Here is a 22,754-nt window from a genome sequence, read left to right as displayed (position 1 = left end):
ATCTTAAATCTGGAAGGGCTACTTCTTTTAACAAACTTTATTCTGAACAGTAGAGAACACGTTGCTCTAAACAATATTTTAGTGAATACATTAAATAAAAAGCAAACAGCTTGGGAGAGGATCCAGAAAAGAAATTAGAACAACAGATTGGTAAAGCTGTCCCTGGTATCTCTTTCCCACTAAACTAAAAGATAAATACAGAAAATTTATACCTACTTAATTTTCCTTTAGAAAATGAAAATCCTTTGTATAAATTTTAACATAGTAATGTATTAGGCAACTTTTAGCAACATGATCAATTGATTCTTCTAAGCTTTTGGATCACAGGAACCATTTGTTCAGCCATGCCTGCCTCTTATAACTCTTGGCAAACAACTGCATTATCAAACAACTGTTAGCTGGGGGTGGGCAATAGTGAAACAGGATCCCAGTGAATTGCTATTCCCTGTCCATGTTCCATTCTAAACATAGGAAATGTGGATTCTATTATTAAAAGCCATGGAATTTATAGGTAAATTCCATCATCACATTTGGGTACTACGGTACCCCTGTTTTTTCTTTCTGATCAATGTATTAAAAAATTCCTTGATTTAAATGTAAGCAATCACAGGTGGTTAATGTTTGTTTTAACTTTTTATTAAGAAACTAAAGCAAAAAAAGAATTTCAATAATTAATATACAGAGTTCTAATTTTAATTCTAAACAAATATGAAATCTACACCAAGAACTCAGTATTAAAGTTTACTACTATTTAAGAATAAAAGGGAATGGGTAAATGCATTCACAGCCATTATTTCTTCCTCACTAGCCTCAGATTTGCTTCACTTGGATAGAATACAAAGAGCATCTTTCTCATCTATCTTTTGTCACTATAGTCTGTAACTTCAGAGAAGCTATTTTCTTCCTACAGCAAACATGCAAGCACCTGACTACTGGTTTTGATTAAGTGGGCATAAAGATGAGTCCATCAGAGATCCTTTCGCAAGATGTTTAGGAGAGATAAAGACATAAATATAAATAAATTTATACAAGGTATAAAGTAATACAGCATGAATTAAGTATAGGTAAAATATAAAAACAAGGAAATTTCAAGGAAGGAGAGATTACATCTGGCTAGAGGAACCGAGGAATGCTTTATGAGGATAGTATTTGGGTTGGGTATGGACTGTTCCTTCCAGGAAGGCTTCAAAGTGGTTCTGATTGTGGTGGTCTTGATTCCTAAAAAGTAATATCAATACTAATCTTTAAAACTCAAGTTTCTATCTCATCAAACTGTTCATTTTAAAAAATGATCAAAAAATATAAATATTACAGTCTATAAACAGCAGTTTGGGGACATAAATGAAAGTTTAATTATAACACTTCCTATACGGGTTAGGGCTCTGTTATTTTCAAAATTCTCTTTCCCAGGTCAAATCATATCTAAAAGGCAAAAGATGCCTAATCATGGAACCATAGCTTTAAGTATTCAACTGAGCAACACCTACTTGCTTTAGGTACCTTAACAAATCTATATCTAGACTTAGAGGAATAAGAATGAAGAAGATGAAATAAATGGTTTAACATTCAAGAGTCAGGTAATGAAAAAATAATGACAACTAAGAAATGATATATATTAAACACAGAATTCTTTGTATGAAAAGGTTTAATGAATTGTGAGCCATTGACCAATACAGACTTTAAGCCTTAATATTTCATCTTTCCTATGTAAAACCGGGTAATTCAACCAGCCTATCAAGTTTGACAGAAGACCGTAGTATGAATAAGAGTAATAGTAATGTTTTCTTACCCATCTGCATGCTTCACTAAAGTTAAGAACCAAAGAGTGTCCCTGGTTTTCCAAGTCAACAAAGCAAATTCAATCACACATTTTTCCTGATCATAGTTTCAGTTGAAATACAACAAATACAACTTTGCCTTTCAATAGCACTTTTTGTCCATAGCACGAGCACTTTCCCATTATTTTCTTCTTTACCCTCAATATTCTTGTGAGGTAGTAAAGGGAGGGAACAAGGAAATTTTTTTTTTCAGGTGAGAATAATTAGGCAGAATTTAGATGAGTGGTTCTCAATCTTAGCAGCATGTTGAAATCACTTAAGTTTTTAAAAAATCCTCATGGCCATGTTATATCCTAGATAAACATCAGAATCTTAGTGTAGGGAACCCAAGCATCAATATTTTTCAAAACATATATGACTCCAAAGCACAGCTAAGGTTGAGAACCATTGGTTTAGATGATTAATATTCAATCTTCAGATGCAACAGTCTTCCACCTAAATGCTGTTTCAGCACCAATGAAAAAGAGATTCCACTTCCTCAAACACTGTAACAGTTTGTCTTAGTATTCTGTACAGCTGCTATTGGTCTCCAGGAACAAGATAATTTACCAGTTATAAATGAAGGCTCTTTATTCCCCTGATACTCATGCAAAACATGAACCTCCATTTTATAAAATTTGCAAATGGGATATTAGAAAATTTAAACCTTTGAGATAAGAATGGCTTGTTGTTAAACATTTAGGCAATTATTTGATTCTAGGTTCAATATGCAATAACCATGTGTTTCTGTTTTCCATTCAGCACCTTCAAAAGTTTGTTGCAAATGAATGTTTACTAAGATAAAACAGAAGATATAAACAAAACTCTCAGCAAAAGCTCTTGGAATTGGCCATATCACAATCTGAAAAAGAAACAAGTACTTAAAAGACCTTACAGTTCTAACTAGTTGAATCTTTATCCTGAGCCAGATCTCTTCTTTAATTAAATTTTAAACTTTGTCAAATCAAGTTGCTCTACATCAAAAAAAAAAAAAAATTCTGTAGCAGCTATATTCTCTAATACATTAAACATATAACTTTACTCTGTAGTATTAAATATGGTTTCTAGGTTTCTTCTTGATGTCAATATCAAAAAAAAAATGATCTTTAACAGATTTCACCTTTAAGCAACATACCAAATCTACAACAAATACTTGTAAACACTTCAGGTGACAAAAATAAAATCTTTGTTCATGACTGAAATCCCTTGCTTCGTAGGAGTATTGATAATATTAACTCTCAGGGAGCTACCTAAGAATCCCAGCCAGCTGCTTGCTGTCCCTAATTTTATTAGATTCAAGACAAAATATGCATACAGCAAAACCTAAAAAGTACAAAGATTCCACTTGCCTTAGTCGATTCTTACCACAAAGATGTATCTGAAACCATACAATCTATACTTTCATACAGAAAGATGTTTGTTTCCTTTCTAACAAAAGAAAACCTCAGCTCATGTATGTTGAATTATTAATTTGAAATAGTATTAGTGAAATCAGATGTATAGTCAAAAATTCTGAAAAGGAATTAACGTTAAACTCTTCTACAATGAAACCTTCAAAATATTGCCAACCTGAAGTTTCCAGCATAAGGTGTTTTATTTCAAGTCCCATGGGGGCAATTATCTATAATAAGATTAAGAACATTCTTAAGCTGGGTTCAGGTTGGCACTATTTCACGTGGGTGAGTAAACATTTTCTTGATAACCCCAATGAAGAGTTTGAGGCTTAGATTGTTGCATGATGTAAACAATATGAAATTAATAAAATTATAATACCCACAGAATTATAAAGTTACAAAATAAAAGAACCATTGATCAATTATTTTCTTAAGGTATGTGACTGACAGCTTTCATATTTGACAGCTATAAGAACAAATGGCAATGTTCTGTGTTCTTATGACACCCTTTCTCAGAAGGTCAAAAAATAAAACCAGATACTATAAGATGCATATTATTATTATTATTATTACTGATATATGTATGATTAGAAATAGATTTGCCTTCCCTCAATCTTAGCCAGGAGACTGAGTGATCTTTACAATAATTTTGATGGTTAAAAAAATAAACCAGACTGTAATAGCCATGGAAACTGTAAGCCAAATATAATACAAAATGAGCCAATACAACACATCTCCTCTTAAAATTCTCTTCTTTGTAGTTACCAAACTGTCCCTAAATGTTATTCTAATTTTGTACCATGTAGTGGTTTTTAAGAAATTGAACTAGAACAAAGCAACTCCTTTGTCCTATACTTTTTTTTTTACAGTTTTTTTTTACACACAATAGTAATATACAACTTTTAAAATAGCTGCACAATTTTATATCTCACTGTTAGAGAAGTGCAGTCCAGGCAGACCATGCTTCTCAATATATTAAAAATATTAAATAAAATCCAACCAGTTTCATACTTTTCTAATAGTCAAGCTGGTTGGAAAAAAGGGTCTGGAGAAAAAACAGGCAGTTGTAAAATAGGATCAGTCTTTCTTCACAAACACACTACTTAAAACTCTTGCTATTTTCCTTATCTTATCCCTTTTCTAAGCTCTCACAATCTCTAAGCTCTCGCCTTAAAAGTTGGAAATAACACATTGCAATAACTTAGAGACAAAATCTGTTACAACATGCATATGTCAACTGCCCACTCAACCAACTGCAACCCTGAGGATTTTTCTGGCCCAGTAGAAAGAGGAAACACTAAGATAATCTCTGCTGTAGAGTTGCTTCTCCAGTTAACAATATCATGTGTTTTTCAGGATGTTTCTTGGGCATGCATGTATGACACTGTCACTTCAAGATTCTACTTTCCATAAGCAGGTATCTCCTCCACTCTTTCATCCCAAGAAAGCCACTGTCATCCATCTAAAGGTTTTCCAAGGTAAACCAAAGTCACTTCTGTGTTGCCATATACAGCAGAAACTGCTGGATATAAGCAGACCTTTGGAAGTCCTCTAAAGGCAACCCCCAGGAACTCATATCCACGTTCAAAAGCTAAAGTCTTATCTTCCATGTCCAAGATGACTCGAATTCTTTCTCCTATCTGCAAACAGACATCAAAAGAAGGTTAGAAGAAAACTCACCAAAGGCATAGCTAGAAGAAATCAATAAGCTGAAAATATTATTAAGAATATATATCTTGGGGTGGAGGGTATAGCTCAAGCAGTACAGTGCATGTTAGCATGCATGAGGTCCTGCGTTCAATCCCCAGTACCTCCACCAAAAAATAATAATAAATAAATAAATTTAAAAAGAGTATATATCTCAAAAGTTATCTAGAAAAACCAAAAGTTTTTCGGTCAGGGAGAAACACCTAGAAAAAGAACATACATCAATTTCACCACATACGTTTGGTATTTTTTTTTCAACTTAAGACTTGTGTGGGATCCATATTTAATACTAAAAATGTAAATATTCCTCCAGAACAGTTCCCAGATTTTATTTACTCTTTAAAGGCTTTTCTTAAGAAATTTACCACCAAAATCTAAAACTTGTTATATTTTACCAAAAAAGGCTACCTAAATTTTCTCACATTACTACAGTACATATGTACAATGGAATGTTATTCAACCTTAAAAAGAAATGAAATTTCAATATGTGCTACCACATGAATGGTCCTTGAAAACATTATGCTAAAAGAAATAAGCCACACACAAAAATACAATTATTATATGATTCCACTTATATCAAGCACCTGGAATATAGACAGAAAATTGAATAGCAGTTACCAGAGGCTGGGGGTAGGGAGAAATGTAGAGTTATTGTTCAGTGGGCACAGAGTTTATGCTGGGAATGATGAAAAACTTTTGGTATATACAATGGTGATGATTACACAACATTGTGAATTTATTTAATGCCACTGAATTATACACTTACAAATAGTTAAAATAATAAATATTGTTGTGTATATTTTACAACAATAAAAAAATTACTATAATAAAATTTACATAGCCTTTAAAGTTTACAAAGCAGTTCTACAAATAATGTGGAACTTATATAATCATGAATAGCCAAATCTGACTATAGATTCTAAAGATGCAGAATAGGCTTATTAAACAAGCACTTTGTGGTCCACTACTCTGAAACACCTGTTTGTTATAAAAACAGCAGCATTGATTGTTAAACTAAACTTAAGAAACACAATTATCCAGTTCTTCCATTCGGAAAAATAAGCAAAGATATAGGGTGTTTTATCCTTATACTTTGTAAATACTAGAGATTGTTGCATCTATATACTTGGAGGCAGGAAGTCCTAACTTTGTAATAACAAAATCATAATTTCATACTTCCCAATAATGATACCCCCTGCTGCTATCATTACTTTCCTTCATTGTATTTCCTATCAGAACTAACTACCAACATCTACTTTTTCCCTCTCTCCACCCAAATCACAGATTAACCCCATTCTATGGACCTAAGAACCTCCAAATCATCATCATCACTCCTATTACCAACAAAACATGGACAACAGAGATTAGACATAAAAAGCTAATAGTCTGGTATTTGTTTAGTGATTTGTATTATCTCGTTTAATTTTCTCATCAATCCTAGGAGCTATCCCTATTTTACAGAATATAAACATAAGAAAACAGAACCATTCCAGGTGAAATTTGCAAGTTTGCTTTACCTTTGACTAGGACACAGCAGACGTATACACACAGCACAGAGAGCAGAAAGGCAAAGTCTTACAGCTTTAGGTCAGAGGACAAAATGCAGAGACAGTAAAGAAACTGGAAACTTAGAGGAGGAACTCCAGAAGCAACAAAACCACAAAGAGGGTAAGTTACCAAGTCTGAGAATAAACTCTGCCCAAATCCTTGTGTGACCACTGTATTTACACAGGCACAGGGGAAACCCCCAGGGAAGCAGGCAGAAAAAGCAGCAGCTAGAAGCCAAAAAAACTGAACAAAGACATTAGCTGTGCATACTGTGGGGGAGACAGTTTACCGTTCCAGTCCAGACAAGTTAACTGCTTACTAGAACATAAAAAACTACCCTCTTCAGAAAAACAAAGCAGCTTCTAAAAGAACAAAACATTCCAAAGTTACTACCATATATTATCCACATGTCCAATTTTCAATGAAAAAATTACTGGGTATGAAAAGAAACAAGTAAGTGCAACTGATACTCATGGGGAAAAAAGCAGTAGAAACAGACTCCAAGTGGGCCCTAGATGTTGGATTTGGCAAAGATTTCAAAGCAGTTATTATAAAATATATATAAAGAATTAAAGAAAAATATAGTACTAATAAATGAACAAACAGAGATCTCAATAGAGAAATGGAAACTATAAAAAAGAGCCAAATGAAAATTTTAGAGTTGAGGAGCACAGTAACCAAAACTCATTAGCCTGGCTCAATAGCAGAGTTGAAGTGACAAGAAGAAAAAAAAATCTATGAACTTGAAGACAGAGTAACAGAAATTAACCCATCCAAAAAGCAGAGAGAAGAAAGCACAGCTTCAGAGACACAGAGACAAGGACAATGTCCCACAGAGATAAGGACAATGTCCTTGTCCAACAATTACATTAAATATAAATGGACTAAAGACTCAAATCAAAAGGCAAAGATTTTAAGACTGGGTTAGATAAAAAGCAAGATCTAATTATATGCCATCTGGGAGACTCAATTTAAATACAAAGATAAATTAAAAGTAAAAGGATGAGGGAAAAGAGATACTTTGAAATAGTAATCATAAGACAGTTGGATTGGCTATATTGATATCAGACAAAATAGATGCAAAGACAAGGAATATTACTAGTCAAAGAAGGTCATTTCATAACGATAAAAGAGTTAACCAGGTAGGCAGACATAACAATTACAAATGTATATACACCTAATTACAGAGTTCCAAAACACATGAAGCAAAAACAGACAGAACTGAAAGAAGAGATAGATAAATTAGCAATTATTATTGAAGATTTCAATACTCCTCTTGGTAAATGATAGAACAGGTATAAAGAAAATACAGAAATCATATAGAAGACTTGAGACTACCAAGTTGACCTAATTGCCCTTTATAGTTTATTCTATCCAACAACAGAATATACATTCAAAGACGCGAGGGACACTCATCAAGATAAACCATATGCTGGATATAAAACATGTGTCAGTAAATTTAAAAGGACTGAAATCATACAGTATGTTCTCTAAAAAACAAAGAATAAAGGATTTTCACCACAAAATCATTACAAGGCTAGTCACAGGATTTTATCTTCAGTGATTCTTAAGTCCAGACACCTGTTCCTTAGGTATTTGCAGAGTCTGAAAGGACCGTAAGGAAAGGATTCTCTGAAAGAAAACACTTCCAGGCTTTTATACCTCAGGAAATGGGATATATTTTTAGTTCTTCTACTTTATTATGCCTGACTTGAGGTCATAACCAAGGCTAGAGCTTTCAAACCACATGTTCCTCTGAAATGTGCGATCTATAATTTCTTAAAATTTCCAATTTCTTACCAGGTTATTGTGTTTTAGATTCTGCTTAATCTATGGTAATCATGTAGCTTTTACAAATAAGAACTATAATTTTAACCCTAGAATCAAGTGAGTATGGCTTAAGGTGAAGATGAAAAGAATTTTAAAATGCAGTAGTTTGCCTGAACTCGCCTGTCCTTAAAGAAATCACTAACACCTCCAGTGGCTTTGAATCCAATCCACAGATTAATGAGTATCAGAGAGTGAATGTGTATGTACATGCACACAAGTGCATTTGTGGGGGTGAGGTATCTAGAAGTAGATTTAGATATGCCACAGTATAAGAAAGATGACAATCCAGAGCGTAAGTTGGCAAACTATGGCTCCTGGGCCTAATCTGGCTTAAGGTCTATAAATAAGGTTTATATTTAAGGTTTATACAAGGTCTATGTTTACTCATTTACATAATATATGGCTGCTTTTGTGTGATAACAACGGAGTTGAGTAGTTGTGAGAAACAGTATGGACCACAAAGTCTAAAATATTTACTATCTGGCTCTATAGAGAAAAAGTTAGCCAACCCGATTTAGAGTTAAGATGACTGCTCAAATTGAGTATGTATTAGGAAACAAATACTGAGATACTAAAAGATTATTATCAGAGTATCCAAAAAAGCCCAATTACATTATTTATTTAAAAGTTACCAGGAGACGGAGAAGATGGTGGAGTAGAAGGACGCTCGCAGGTCACCCTCTCCCACAAATACATCAAGACCCACATCTACAGACCCACTCAGCCAACCAGAGCACCTGCAGAACTCCGACAGAACATCGCCCTCTTCAAAAGATAAAGACGCCAAAAATCTGGTAGGAGAAAAGGAAAAAAGAAAGAACAAAAGGCAAAGCAGCGCGGGACGGGTCCCGCGGGGAGGGAGCGGCAAAGGAGGACTGACGCTCGCTCGCTGGGTCTCCCCTCTCCAACTGAGAGGCCAGCGGGACGGAGGGGGAGCCTCCGAGGCTCGGATCTGTACAGAGCAGCCCTTGACTAACAGAACTAAGTTAAACGGGCACAGAGCGTCCCCCCAACACCCAGCCTGGGACAGGCCGGCAGCGGCAGGCAGGGCCAGGCTGCACAAGCCGGGCGGAGGACGGGGGCGGCTGCACAGAGGCAGCCCCGGGGGACTGCAAGGGGCTGCACGCTGTGACTGTGGGTGCACAGGGCAGAACAACCTGGGCCCTCCATAAAACAGCAAGGTTGATGTGCTCTCGGGGGAAGGGTGCACACCCCCATCTCTGAAAACCCGCGGAAAGTTTTCGGGGGAAGAGAGGCGGGGCTCAGGAACAGCCGCCATATCCTCCGCGCTGAGCACCCAGGCGGGGGCGGGGCGAAACCTGCATCCGCACGGAAGGGCTTAGCAGCCTCAAAGGCCAGACTGAGACCGGCCTGCAGCCCGGGGCAGATAGGATGCTTCTATCCTGGTCCCTCAGAGAACTTGCTCCACAAAGACAAACAAGGAGCTGGGTTTTGGCTCGGAGCAGGGACAGGGCTGTCCCTCGGGTCTTCCCCGAGCCCACCTGCGGAGCACCGACCAGGGCGGAGCGCCGACCAGGGCAGAGCGCTCAGCCGCACAGAGAGCGGAGCTACCAGCGGCGCAGGTAGAGGGAGAGCGGCCCCCCCGCCTTTCGGGCAGGAACACAGCCCCTGACCGAGTTGCTGGGAGGGGGCACAACCCGCCCTTCTACCTGGCCAGTCTGCAACATCTGACTGCGGCATCCGGAGGGGCAGCGACCCGCCCGCCCACAGCAGAGAGCTGCACCTGACCCAGTGTTAGGAGGAGGCGCGATCTGCTTGCCAACAGGTGCTGGGAGCAGCACAGAAGAGGGCGCCAACGGAGGGCCTCTGAAAACATCAAGCTGAGCTTCCAAAACAGGACGAAGACAGAAAGACTTCACATTAAAAACACAGACTCCAGGAGAACACTGACAAACCCTCCCCCCACCCTTTTTTTTTTAATCTGTTTTTACCTGTTCTATTTTCTATTACTCTCTTAATTTTTACTTCTTAATTCATTTCTATTTCTCTTGGGTTTTGATGTCCTGCTATTGATTAGACACAGGTTTCAAATACATGTATTCATCTCCCCCCCCCTTTTTTGGTAAAGGTTTTAAAAGGACGTCTCAAGCCGATTAATACTCTGCTTCAACTCACTCTTCTATTATTCATTATACACTGTTTTCAAACCCTCTTTCTCCCTTCTTTTAAAATTCTTTCTCTCTCTCTCATTTTTTTTTCTTTCTTTCCTAAGTTCTATTCCTAAATAGGCATTAGATAGATAAAATCCTTAAGGACCAAAATAAACAACTGATACTCCATAAACCACAGTGCCAAAGAGGTATGAGCAAGATGAAGAAGCAGAAAAACCTTTCCCAATTAAAAGAACAAGAGAAATCCCCTGAAAGAAAGATCAACGACATAGACATCGATAGCCTACTAGATCAAGATTTCAAAAAAGGAGTGATCGAATTGCTGAAGGAATTAAAAGAGATAGTGTTTAGAGATATAAAATATGTCAAAAATGAAATTGAAGCTATAAAGAAGAGCCAAGTAGAATGGTTAAACTCATTGACAGAGATGAGGAATGATCTAATAGCTGTGCAAAGCCGACTAGATAATGCAGAGGAACAAATTAGTGATCTAGAAGACAGGGCAATAGAAAGCACCCATTCAGAAGAACTACAAGATAAGCAAATAAAAAATAATGAAAATAGCATAAGGGACCTATGGGATAATATAAAGCGTCCCAATCTTCGCATAATAGGGGTCCCAGAAGGAGAAGAAAGATCAAAGGGGATTGAAAAGGTTTTTGAAGAAATCATGACTGAAAACTTCCCAAACTTAAAGAAGGAATCAGATATCCAAGTACAGGAAGCTCAGAGGGTCCCAAACAGGAAGAACCCAAATAGACCCACACCAAGATATCATAATCAAGATGGCCAGAGTCAAGGATAAAGAAATGATTCTAAAGGCAGCAAGAGAAAAGCAAAGAGTAAGTTACAAGGGAACCCCCATAAGGCTCTCAGCTGATTTCTCTACACAAACACTACAGGCCAGAAGGGAGTGGCAAGATATATTCAAAGCCCTGAATGAAAAAAAGATGCAGCCTAGGATCCTTTATCCAGCAAGGCTATCCTTGAGGATAGAAGGAGAAATAAAGAGTTTCACAGACAAAAAAAAGCTGCAGGAGTTTAGCAACACTAAACCCATGCTAAAAGAAATATTGAAAGGGCTATTCTAAATAGAAAAGCAGCAGGATGCTACAGAAATGAGAAACACACAACTGGAAAGGTGATAACTCATGAATTACAAATAAAGTAAACATGAAATTATAAAAGAAGACATACAAATTACTGAGAGTGGGAGAGGGAGGCAGGGAAATATAGAATATTTTTTTCTTTCTTTTTTAAATTTTTTTAACAGTAGGATGGGTTTGAGATTATGTTACTATCAGTTTAATAAAAAGTTATAGTAATGGGTTGATAGATTTACAAAAAAGGGTAACCACAAGCCAAAAATTTACAAAGGAGTCACAAAAATTAAATAAAATCCATGATAATACAAAGGAAAATTACCAAACCACAAAAGGAAGAAGAAAGGAACAAAGAGGATATACCAATTCAACTGCAAAGATAAGTTCAAAATGGCAATAAACACACATTTATCATTAATTACGGTAAATGTTAATGGACTAAATGCTCCAGTCAAAAGACACAGAGTGGCAGACCGGATAATAAAGCAAGAACCTTCAATATGCTGCATACAAGAGACCCACTTTAGGGAGAAGGACACATATAGATTGAGAGTGAAAGGATGGAAAAGGATATTCCATGCAAATGGAAAAGCCAAAAAAGCAGGTGTTGCAGTACTGATTTCAGACAAAATAGACTTTAAAACAAAGGCCATAAAGAAAGATAAAGAAGGACATTTTATAATGATTAAAGGAGTGATACAAGATGAGGATATTACACTCGTTAATATATATGCACCCAATATAGGAGCACCTAAGTACATACAAGAATTACTAACAGAGATAAAGGGGGATATTGATGGGAATACAATCATAGTTGGAGATTTTAACACTGCATTAACATCACTAGACAGATCTTCCAGACAGAAAATAAACAAGGCAACAGAGAAATTAAATACTACAATAGAAAAACTAGATTTGGTGGATATTTTCAGAACATTACACCCCCCAAAAATAGGATATACATTCTTTTCAAGTGCACATGGAACATTTTCCAGGATCGATCATGTGCTTGGGCACAAAAGAAACCTCAACAATTTTAAGAAGATAGAAATTATCTCAAGCATCTTTACTGACCACAATGCCATGAAACTGGAAATCAACAACAGAGAAACAAAGGAGAAAACAAGGAAAGCATGGAGATTAAACAATATGTTATTGAAAAAACAATGGATCAATGAGGAAATCAAAGCTGAAATTAAAAAATACCTTGAGACAAATGATAATGAAAGCACAACCACTCAAAACCTATGGGACACAGCAAAGGCAGTGCTAAGAGGGAAGTTTATAGCGATACAGGCCTTCCTCAAAAAAGAAGAACAATCTCAAATAAACAATTTAACCCACCACCTGAATGAATTAGAAAAAGAAGAACAAAAAGCCCCAAAAAGCAGCAGAAGGAAGGAAATAATAAAGATCAGAGAGGAATTAAATACAATAGAGATTAACAAGACCATAGAAAAAAATCAACCAAACCAAAAGCTGGTTTTTTGAAAAAGTAAATAAAATCGACAAACCTCTGGCCAAACTCACAAAGCAGAAAAAAGAGAGAGCACAAATTAGCAAAATAAGAAAGGAAAATGGAGAAATTACAACAAACAAAATAGAAATACAGAATATCATACGAGACTATTATGAAAAACTATATGGAACCAAACTGGATAACCTAGAGGAGATGCACAAGTTTCTGGAAACATACTGTCCACCAAAACTGAATCAAGAAGAATCTGAACACTTGAACAATCCGATCACTACAAAGGAAATAGAAATAGCAATTAAAAACCTGCCTACAAATAAAAGTCCAGGACCGGACGGCTTCACCGGGGGAATTCTACCAAACATACAAAGAAGAACTCATACCAGTCCTTCTCAAACTCTTCCAGACGATTGAAAAGGAGGGAATACTCCCAAACTCATTCTATGAAGCCACCATCACCCTGATACCAAAACCAGGCAAAGACACTACAAAAAAAGAGAATTATAGGCCAATATCGCTGATGAACATAGACGCCAAAATCCTCACCAAAATTTTAGCAAATAGAATCCAACAACACATAAAAAAGATTATACATCATGACCAAGTGGGGTTCATCCCAGGGACACAAGGCTGGTTCAACATACGCAAATCAATCAGTGTAATACATCATATCAACAAGAGAAAGGACAAAAACCACATGATCATCTCAATCGATGCATAAAAAGCATTTGATAAAATTCAACACCCATTTATGATAAAAACTCTCGCCAAAGTGGGTATAGAGGGAACATATCTCAACATAATAAAAGCTATATATGACAAACCTACAGCCAGCATAGTACTCAACAGTGAAAAACTCAAAAGCTTTCCACTAAAATCTGGGACAAGACAAGGATGCCCACTATCACCACTCCTATTCAACATAGTCCTGGAAGTCCTAGCCACAGCAGTCAGGCAAGAGAAAGAAATAAAAGGGATCCAAATTGGAAAAGAAGAGGTAAAAGTGTCATTATATGCTGATGACATGCTACTATATATAGAAAACCCTAAAAGGTCCACACAAAAGCTACTAGAGCTGATTGAAGAATTCAGCAAGGTAGCAGGTTACAAAATTAACGTTCAAAAATCAGTTGCATTTCTTTACACTAACGATAAATCAACAGAAGAAGAAAGTAAAGAAACAATCCCCTTTAAAATAGCACCCAAAGTAATAAAATATCTGGGAATAAATCTAACCAAGGAGGTGAAAGAATTATACACAGAAAACTATAAACCATTGATGAAGGAAATTAAAGAAGACTTTAAAAAATGGAAAGATATTTCATGCTCTTGGACTGGAAGAATCAATATTGTTAAAATGGTCACACTGCCCAAGGCAATCTACAGATTTAATGCAATCCCTATCCAATTACCCAGGACATATTTCACAGAACTAGAAAAAATCATAATAAAATTCATATGGAACCATCAAAGACCTAGAATTGCCAAAGCATTACTGAAGAGAAAGAAAGAGGCTGGAGGAATAACTCTCCCAGACTTCAGACAATACTATAGAGCTACAGTCATCAAGACAGCATGGTATTGGTACCAAAACAGACATATAGACCAATGGAACAGAATAGAGCCCAGAAATGAACCCACAAACTTTTGGTCAACTCATCTTCGACAAAGGAGGCAAGAATATACATTGGAATAAAGACAGTCTCTTCAGCAAATGGTGTTGGGAAAACTGGACAGCAGCATGTAAAACAATGAAGCTAGAACACTCCCTTACACCATATACAAAAATCAACTCAAAATGGATTAAAGACTTAAACATAAGACAAGATACAATAAACCTCCTAGAGGAAAACATAGGCAAAACATTATCTGACATACATTTAAAAAATTTTCTCCTAGAAGAAATAAAAGCAAGAATAAACAAATGGGACCTAATGAAACTTACAAGCTTCTGCACAGCAAAGGAAACCAGAAATAAAACAAGAAGAAAACCTACGGAATGGGAGAAAATTTTTGCAAGTGAAACCGACAAAGGCTTGATCTCCAGAATATATAAGCAGCTCATACGACTCAATAAGAAAAAAATAAACAACCCAATCCAAAAATGGGCAGAAGACCTAAACAAGCAATTCTCCAAGGAAGACATACAAATGATCAAAAAGCACATGAAAAAATGCTCAATATCACTAATTATCAGAGAAATGCAAATCAAAACTACAATGAGGTATCACCTCACACCAGTCAGAATGGCCGTCATTCAAAAATCCACAAATGACAAATGTTGGAGAGGCTGTGGAGAAAGGGGAACCCTCCTACACTGCTGGTGGGAATGCAGTTTGGTGCAGCCACTATGGAAAACAGTGTGGAGATTCCTCAAAAGACTAGGAATAGACTTACCATATGACCCAGGAATCCCACTCCTGGGCTTGTATCCAGAAGGAAATCTACTTCAGGATGACACCTGCACCCCAATGTTCATAGCAGCACTATTTACAATAGCCAAAACATGGAAACAGCCTAAATGTCCATCAACAGGTGACTGGATAAAGAAGAGGTGGTATATCTATACAATGGAATACTACTCAGCCATAAAAACCGACAACATAATGCCATTTGCAGCAACATGGATGCTCCTGGAGAATGTCATTCTAAGTGAAGTAAGCCAGAAAGAGAAAGAAAAATACCATATGAGATCACTCATATGTGGAATCTAAAAAACAAAAACAAAAACAAACAAACAAACAAAAACAAAGCGTAAATAAAGGACAGAAATAGACTCACAGACAGAGAATACAGACTTGTGGTTACCAGGGGGTGGAGGGTGGGAAGGGATAGACTGGGATTTCAAAATTGTAGAATAGACTACACTGTACAGCACAGGGAAATATACACAAAATGTTATGATAACTCACAGAGAAAAAAATGTGACAATGAGTGTGTATATGTCCATGAATAACTGAAAAATTGTGCTGAACACTGGAATTTGACACAACATTGTAAAATTATTATAAATCAATAAAAAATGTTAAAAGTTACCAAAAAGACAAACAATGCTGCTATGTAAAATTTTATAAATTTAAAACAAATTAAGGCATGATTTAACAAAGGCTCACTTCCCAGAAAATACCCAGTTTCTCACCTGATATTTTGGTGCATTGTTGCACTGTGGAAAACTGCCATTGACTTCTCCATTATGTAGTAGATTATTGTCCACCAGATTCCAGCCCCAGCTCTGGTCATCACTACCCAGCAGCGCCACATAACCTTGGCATTGCATGGGGGCCCGTTTTGTGGCAATTCCAATCACTGCCACAGTGCCCAGAGGGCCCTCCCACCACACTTCCCAAGCATGGCGGCCCTCACTGAAACCAATCTTGGTCCTTGCACCATCAGTGCTTTGAGCGATGGGGTTTCGATGTAAAGTAAAGCCATTCTTCTTAATGTAGACATTCCTCGAGCAGTCATTAGTGCTGAAGGCATGTTGGAAAGCACGTATCTGAAAAGATGAAAAACAGACCAAAGAAACAGAAATTTGATTTTTTTAAACATTAAAAAGTACCCAAACTTTAGGCTACATGTTTTTCAACAATAAAGTTATATACTTTAAGTAAGACAATAAGCATTTCCAAAAAATGGCTCAAGTTTCAGGATGGGATACTAACATAATAAATTATACAACATTAAAAATAAAACTGCCAATTGTTTCATTACTGACAAAAATTCTAAACAATAGTATAATCTCTCCAGATAGACTTCTTAAAACATCAAAAGATATACACACGAATCTATATTTTAGAGATAATACTGAAATGTTTATGGGTGACAATGGTATCTGGAAATTGCTCTGAAATATTCAGAAATGGAGTGGGAAAGTGGGTGGCATAAACATGAAACTAGATTTTCCAATAATTAATCATTGGTAAAGCTTGGTAATGGGTATAGGGAGGTTCATTAAATTGTTTCCTTTACGCTTGTTTATTGATATTTTTACATAAAAAAGTTATGCAAATATGCACATTTTCATGTTGGCAATGCTGTCACCAAAAACAATTGTATTTTAAGTAAAATAGAGAACTTAGTCATAGCAACTCTTAAGTTGATGAAAACTTTTAATAACCACAAACTATCTTAAATCCTCAGCCTCTTTGCTAGGCATTACTCATACACTGAGACATCACCACTCTCATTTTACTAAATCAAATAATCCCCTAGATAGCACTTAAATTCAACCACTAAAATTTATGCAGAGATAGTCATTAACAGCAGCTACCACTGACAGGACATGTTAGCTGAACTTCAGTAATTATCAGTTTTTTAAGCCTCTAAAATAAAGACAGTATGAAAATTGCTACTTTGTACAAGTAATAACAATCTCTCATTTTTAATAACTTAAAGTTTTTGGTTTGTATTTTTTTTAGAAAATCCCCTCTTTATTCAAACTACCCAAAAGCAGCTAAAGACTGGGACCTACTGCTTTAGTTAACCAAATAAATCAACTCCAGAATCACAGAATTTCAACATTAGGAAAGATTTTGAAGTTCACCTAGTTCAACTCGGGGGTAAGGACATAGACATAGAAGTAAACAGCTAGTTAATACAAGAGCCCCAAAGAGAAGTCAAGTATCCAGCCCCCACATCCAGTGTTCATTGCTGCACTCCAGAGCACAGATTAAAAAACAACCGAAAAACTTCCTTGGTTCAGGTATCCCTTGTCTTCATAAGGATGAAGTAAACTCAAGTATACCTACATTTTTTCCTTTCTGTTCTTATTATAACATACTTTTAAGCTCCTAAAAGTGCTATACACACCACAACCACCTGATTCTAGTAAGAAATATCTTGAAAAAAAATTTAATCTAACCTAAATTGATCAAATCCAACAGAGGACAGAAGAGCATGTTAAGCAACACCATGGGAATGAAATATGAAAAACCCAGACTGAGGGAATTTCTACAGGGTAAACAACCTAGTTTAATTTCTATATCAGCACCTTTATTATACCTCATCCTAGTTCAGTCACCTTTGATAGTTTCGTACTGACTACCATATCAACTGTAAATTCTTCTGCCTGGCCTTCAAAGCCTTCAGATCTGATTCCTCCTATTTCCCTTTCTAATTTCATATTGTCCTCCTTGTCTGTGGCATCATATCTGCTTTCCTCCTCCCACATATCCTTTAAGACCAGCTCTAGTCTTACCACCTCAGTGAAGCTACTCTTAATCAAGAATCCCTGCCTGATTCCTGTCTCCTGAATTCCCACCCACCATGGTTTGCACTATGCAACATTTAATTGTTACACACCCCATCCACTCGACTCTAGTTAAAAATATCTTGCAAAAAAATCTAACTTAACCTAAATTGATCAAACCTCTATAGGAAATAACAGAGAGCATGTTAAGCAACACCATGGGAATGAAATCAGCAAATCTAGACTGAGGGAACCTCTACTGGGTAAACAACTCGGTTTCTTCCACAAGTAAGTCGCAGCAGTGGGAGGTGAAAGAGATGGAGGGTATATCTGAAGACTAAAATAGCCTTAAAAGATATATCAACTGTTTGTCATGGGAATCTTATATAGATCTTGCTTAAATAAATTGAAAATTAAAGATACAACATTTGACATTTATGAGACAATTGGAAAATTGAACACTATGCTTTTTATATTAAGGAATTATTATTTATTTCTTTACACATGAGATGTAATAATGGTATTGTGATTAAGTGTCCTTATCTTTTTAGAGATGGATACTAAAAAAAATCAGATAAAATGGAAAAATAAATGCATAAACAAATAAAAACAATCTATAGTTTTTGCTGCACAGTTTCATGTACAACCTGGATTTTGCATTATTAGAGCAAACAGCTTTAAGATCTAGTTTAGGTTGTAAGTCTGAAATTTAGAGAATTATAGTGAGATGCCAAGTATGACTAGAATAATTGATGTTACTTGGTAATATGTAAAATATGAACCTTTAAAAAGACAAATCCTAGTTACATTGACAACTCCAAATACTTTCCAGTTTTATGCTATCCTAAGCCTGTTCTCATCGTTTTCTCAGTTACCCAGGCTCCCTGGAAATCTTGTTTGACTCTTCCTTCTTCCTCATCCCACTCACCCAGCCAGCTGTCTACCTATGTGCACTTGTTTTCTTGCAGTTTGTCTCCCAGCCAACCCCTTCTCTGCTCTATATACTTGTTTGGGTGTTAAGTACCTCTGGTATAGGCACCAACTCCTGCCTTCTCAAATTCATCTTATGGCCTAGTTTTTCTAAAGCACAGCTCTTAATTTGTCACTCCTTTGTTCAAATCTCTGTGGTTTACAACTGTAAAACAAAGCCCAAACTATATACTGAAGGCTGTATGTCAAGGACCTCCATGATATATCATTTCAGCTTACCTTTACAATCATACTTCCCATCTAACCAGACGATTTTATATCTTTAGTCTCTCCTCTAAGCTCCAAAATGTAACAGATGCCTAGCTGAAATCTCTTGGATGTTTCAAAAGCACTGTAAATCCTACACTACCAAAACTGAACTCATTGTTATTCCTCCAAAATCTAGCCCAGGTGATCCTTATATTATGTAAGCCAGATACCTAAGAGTCATCCTTAGCACCTCCCTCTTCCTCATGCCTATTTCAAATCTATTGCAAAGTCCTGTTGATTTTATTTCCTAAATCTCTCCTAAATTTCTGCCCATCTCTTTTACTACATACTTCATACTACTCATATTTCTAAGGTACCCCTCCAACCTGTTCTCAATTCTGAAGTTAGAAATAACCTTTTAAAAATGGAAAAATGTCTTAATACCAATCCCCCACTTCTAACCCCCTCTTGCTTATAATTTAAAATGGCTTCGTTTTGTTTGGCCTCAGTCTGCCTCTTCATCTTATCTCAAACTGGCCTTACCTTTGCTCTCTATACTCCAGCCACACTGATTATTTTCTGTCCCTCATACTCATCCCTCCTGGAAGGCTCTTCTTTCACTCTGGCCTATTTATCCTTATCCTTCAGGTCTCAGTTCATGCATTAGTTCCTCAGAGAAAGCCTTCCCTGACCTCCCTATTTAGGTCAAATTCTTCATTATTGATATTCAGAGCACCATGTATCTACCCTTCATAGTACTTAACACAAACACAATTTTACAACTAAGTGACTATTTGATTAATACCCACTTCCCCCCACTAGACGGTAAGCTTCATATGGCAAGGCATTCATAAGAGTTTGTATCTGTTTTTATTCATCATTGCATCTAAACTCAGCATAGTGCCTAGTATTCATATTTTTTAAAATATAAATATATGCTGTACAAGCCCTCTGCTTTCCATTGTCCTGCTTTTGTTCACGGTATTTCCTCTTAGTAAAATGTTCAGATTCTCCTTATCTTTAAAATTCAGCTCAAATACAATCTCAACTTCAAACCTCCTCCAATCCTCCACTCAACTTGTAAATCTTTCACTTAACTTATATATATTTTTTAATATCTCTAACAGTTATGAATAATTTCTACCATTTTTAAGTAATAACCACTAGTTATTTCTATACCTTTTTTTTCTCCTCTATTAGACTGAGGACTTCCCTACTAGGCTATCTGACTCCTTTTGAATTAATCTTTTATCTTCAAGATATTCAAGAAAAGTCCTGCAACATCTGAAAGTATATGTGATAGTACAAGTCTATAATACCTACAGTGCATGTAATACAAAGGCATACTGTTAAAAACTTAAGAAACCTAAAATATCTGGGAGGATACAAAAGAAGTAAGTAAAACAGGTTGCCTCCAGCCTAGGTAGTGGGGGGCACAAGGATGAAAGGAAGGCATTTTTCTTTATATCACTTTGCTTTGCTTGAATGTTGACTCACATAAACAGATTATCTATTACATATTATTACATGAATCTTATATCATGTGAACATATCTATTATAGACCAATTATAAAAATGTCTTAATTAAAAATAAGTAAAAGCAATAAATATTATGGAAAACAAAAAACTAAATAAAACTTATGAAACCTACATGTTTATCAGCCACAGTAGGACAAAACTGCAATCTTCTGCACTCTACTTTATGAATTACTAGAATCCATTGAGTATCTATCATGTATAAATACTGCCCTCGTGAATTAACATGTTATTTCACTTAATAGAAAAACAATTTGACAGTTAACATATTTAAGAGCAATATTCCTTATCTTATTAAACTAAAATATGTTCTATTACAGAAGAATAAATTTTACATCTATTTCACGTGGAAAAAATTTACTCCTCACTCTGGCCCCACTGGCAGGCTAGCATTTAAAAGGGATGTTTTCCCTTTTTAGTTATTAATGTATTTTTGTTTACCAGCATTCTAGGTCAGACTTTATCCTCTCTCATATTTGCTGTTGGTGACTGCTATACTGAATAGCTGTTTCCATCCAACTGAACCCAAGTTTAGGTGCTTTTGTTTATACTGCTTGAAGAATCCTCTCAGTTCTACCATGACTTGCTACCTGACATTTTTATTTGTATATAAAGGCAAGACTAAGCACAAGAATCTCGCAGGAAAAAAAGACAGCAAAAATGAAATTAGCATGTTAGATGACAAACAGAACAGAAAAGAGACACACACCATCAACGTGAAACTATGAAAAAGTTGGCAAGGAAGTAGCCAATAATAGTGGAACATGGCAGTATCATGACGGTTAACTGGTGCCAACGGGAGGATGTTCTATTAAAACCTGTATCTTGAAAGTTAGGATGCTTTGGACCACACTCATTTATAAGCTTGTAACATAGCAGAGGGAATTAAAGAATACCTGGACGAAAACAAAGAAAAAAGGGTTATAAATCAGAGCTTGGAAAAGGTGAAGTGAAAGCAAACATCTTAGAAACTAAGCCGATATTAAGGCAGTCGAAATGATCTAATAAAGGGCAGAAAGAAAAATAAGATTAGAGTATTGAAAGGTACAACAATGGGGGTGGTCTGTTTTTAAGGGCAAAGACTTTGGAAAGTAGAACTGAGTGATGGAAACCAGGTAGGGGAAACCATCCGATGCTTTAAAAACTGTATCACGAAAGTAGGGTGGGTTAAGGAGCAAAACTTCAATCCAGAGAGATCTTTATGGTAGGGGGAGTTGAGTTAAGGTATTGACTGGAGCGGTGGAAAGGCCGGATGGTGAGGCGAGACTTCTGACTCAGAAGCTTAGCTGAGAAGCACTGAAAACAGCGCGGAGAAGCGGGACTGGGGTCAGCGGCGTGGCGCGGGGCTCCCTCACCTTGGCCTTGTAGCTGGGCAGGTTGCAGAGGATGTCCGTGCGCAGAGCCTCCTCTGCCAGGCTGCGGGCGCACAGGCTCCGCCACACCTCGCTGTTCTCATCGCCGTGCAGGCAGCGGTACCAGTGCTTGCACACCAGGGCGCAGCTCCGCAGCTCGGATAGCTCCAGGTAGGAGAACACCAACTCTAGCACCCGGCTGGGAAGCCGGCCCCCGATCCCCCCGGCCCCGGCGCCCGGGCCGGCGCCCGCGCCGCCGCCGCCGCTACAGCCAGCGCCGCCCGAGGCTGCCCCAGCCCCCGGGGCCGGCGCCGCCATCGCCTCACCAGCCGGCCCGAGGGCCGCCGCCGCCGCCGCTTCCCCCCGTCTCTGCTTGGGAGGCCAAGCCTCGCCTTGAGACCTGAGCAGCTCGCTCACCGCCCCTTTCACAGCCAACCGCCCGGCCCCTCCACCACTCCCGCCCCTGCCCGGGGGCGTCCGCCGCGCGCCCCGCC

At 37.2% G+C, this 22,754-nt stretch overlaps 1 protein-coding gene across 1 annotated transcript; it reads right to left on the bottom strand.

Moving 5' to 3' along the window:
* Positions 1-1,627: 1,627 nt before the first annotated feature.
* Positions 1,628-22,736, bottom strand: FBXO45 (F-box protein 45). The gene is made up of 3 exons (XM_010959372.3): positions 22,264-22,736; positions 16,145-16,501; positions 1,628-4,851 (listed from the first exon to the last, which is right to left on the bottom strand). The coding sequence occupies exons 1-3, from the start codon at positions 22,576-22,578 to the stop codon at positions 4,666-4,668; spliced, it is 858 nt and encodes a 285-aa protein (XP_010957674.2). The 5' UTR covers positions 22,579-22,736; the 3' UTR covers positions 1,628-4,665.
* Positions 22,737-22,754: the final 18 nt, after the last annotated feature.

Source organism: Camelus bactrianus, chromosome 1, assembly GCF_048773025.1.
Source record: "Camelus bactrianus isolate YW-2024 breed Bactrian camel chromosome 1, ASM4877302v1, whole genome shotgun sequence".
In the NCBI taxonomy this organism is placed as follows: domain Eukaryota; kingdom Metazoa; phylum Chordata; class Mammalia; order Artiodactyla; family Camelidae; genus Camelus; species Camelus bactrianus.
Note: the sequence above shows the minus strand (reverse complement) of the source record. Positions and strands in the feature narration are given on the sequence as shown.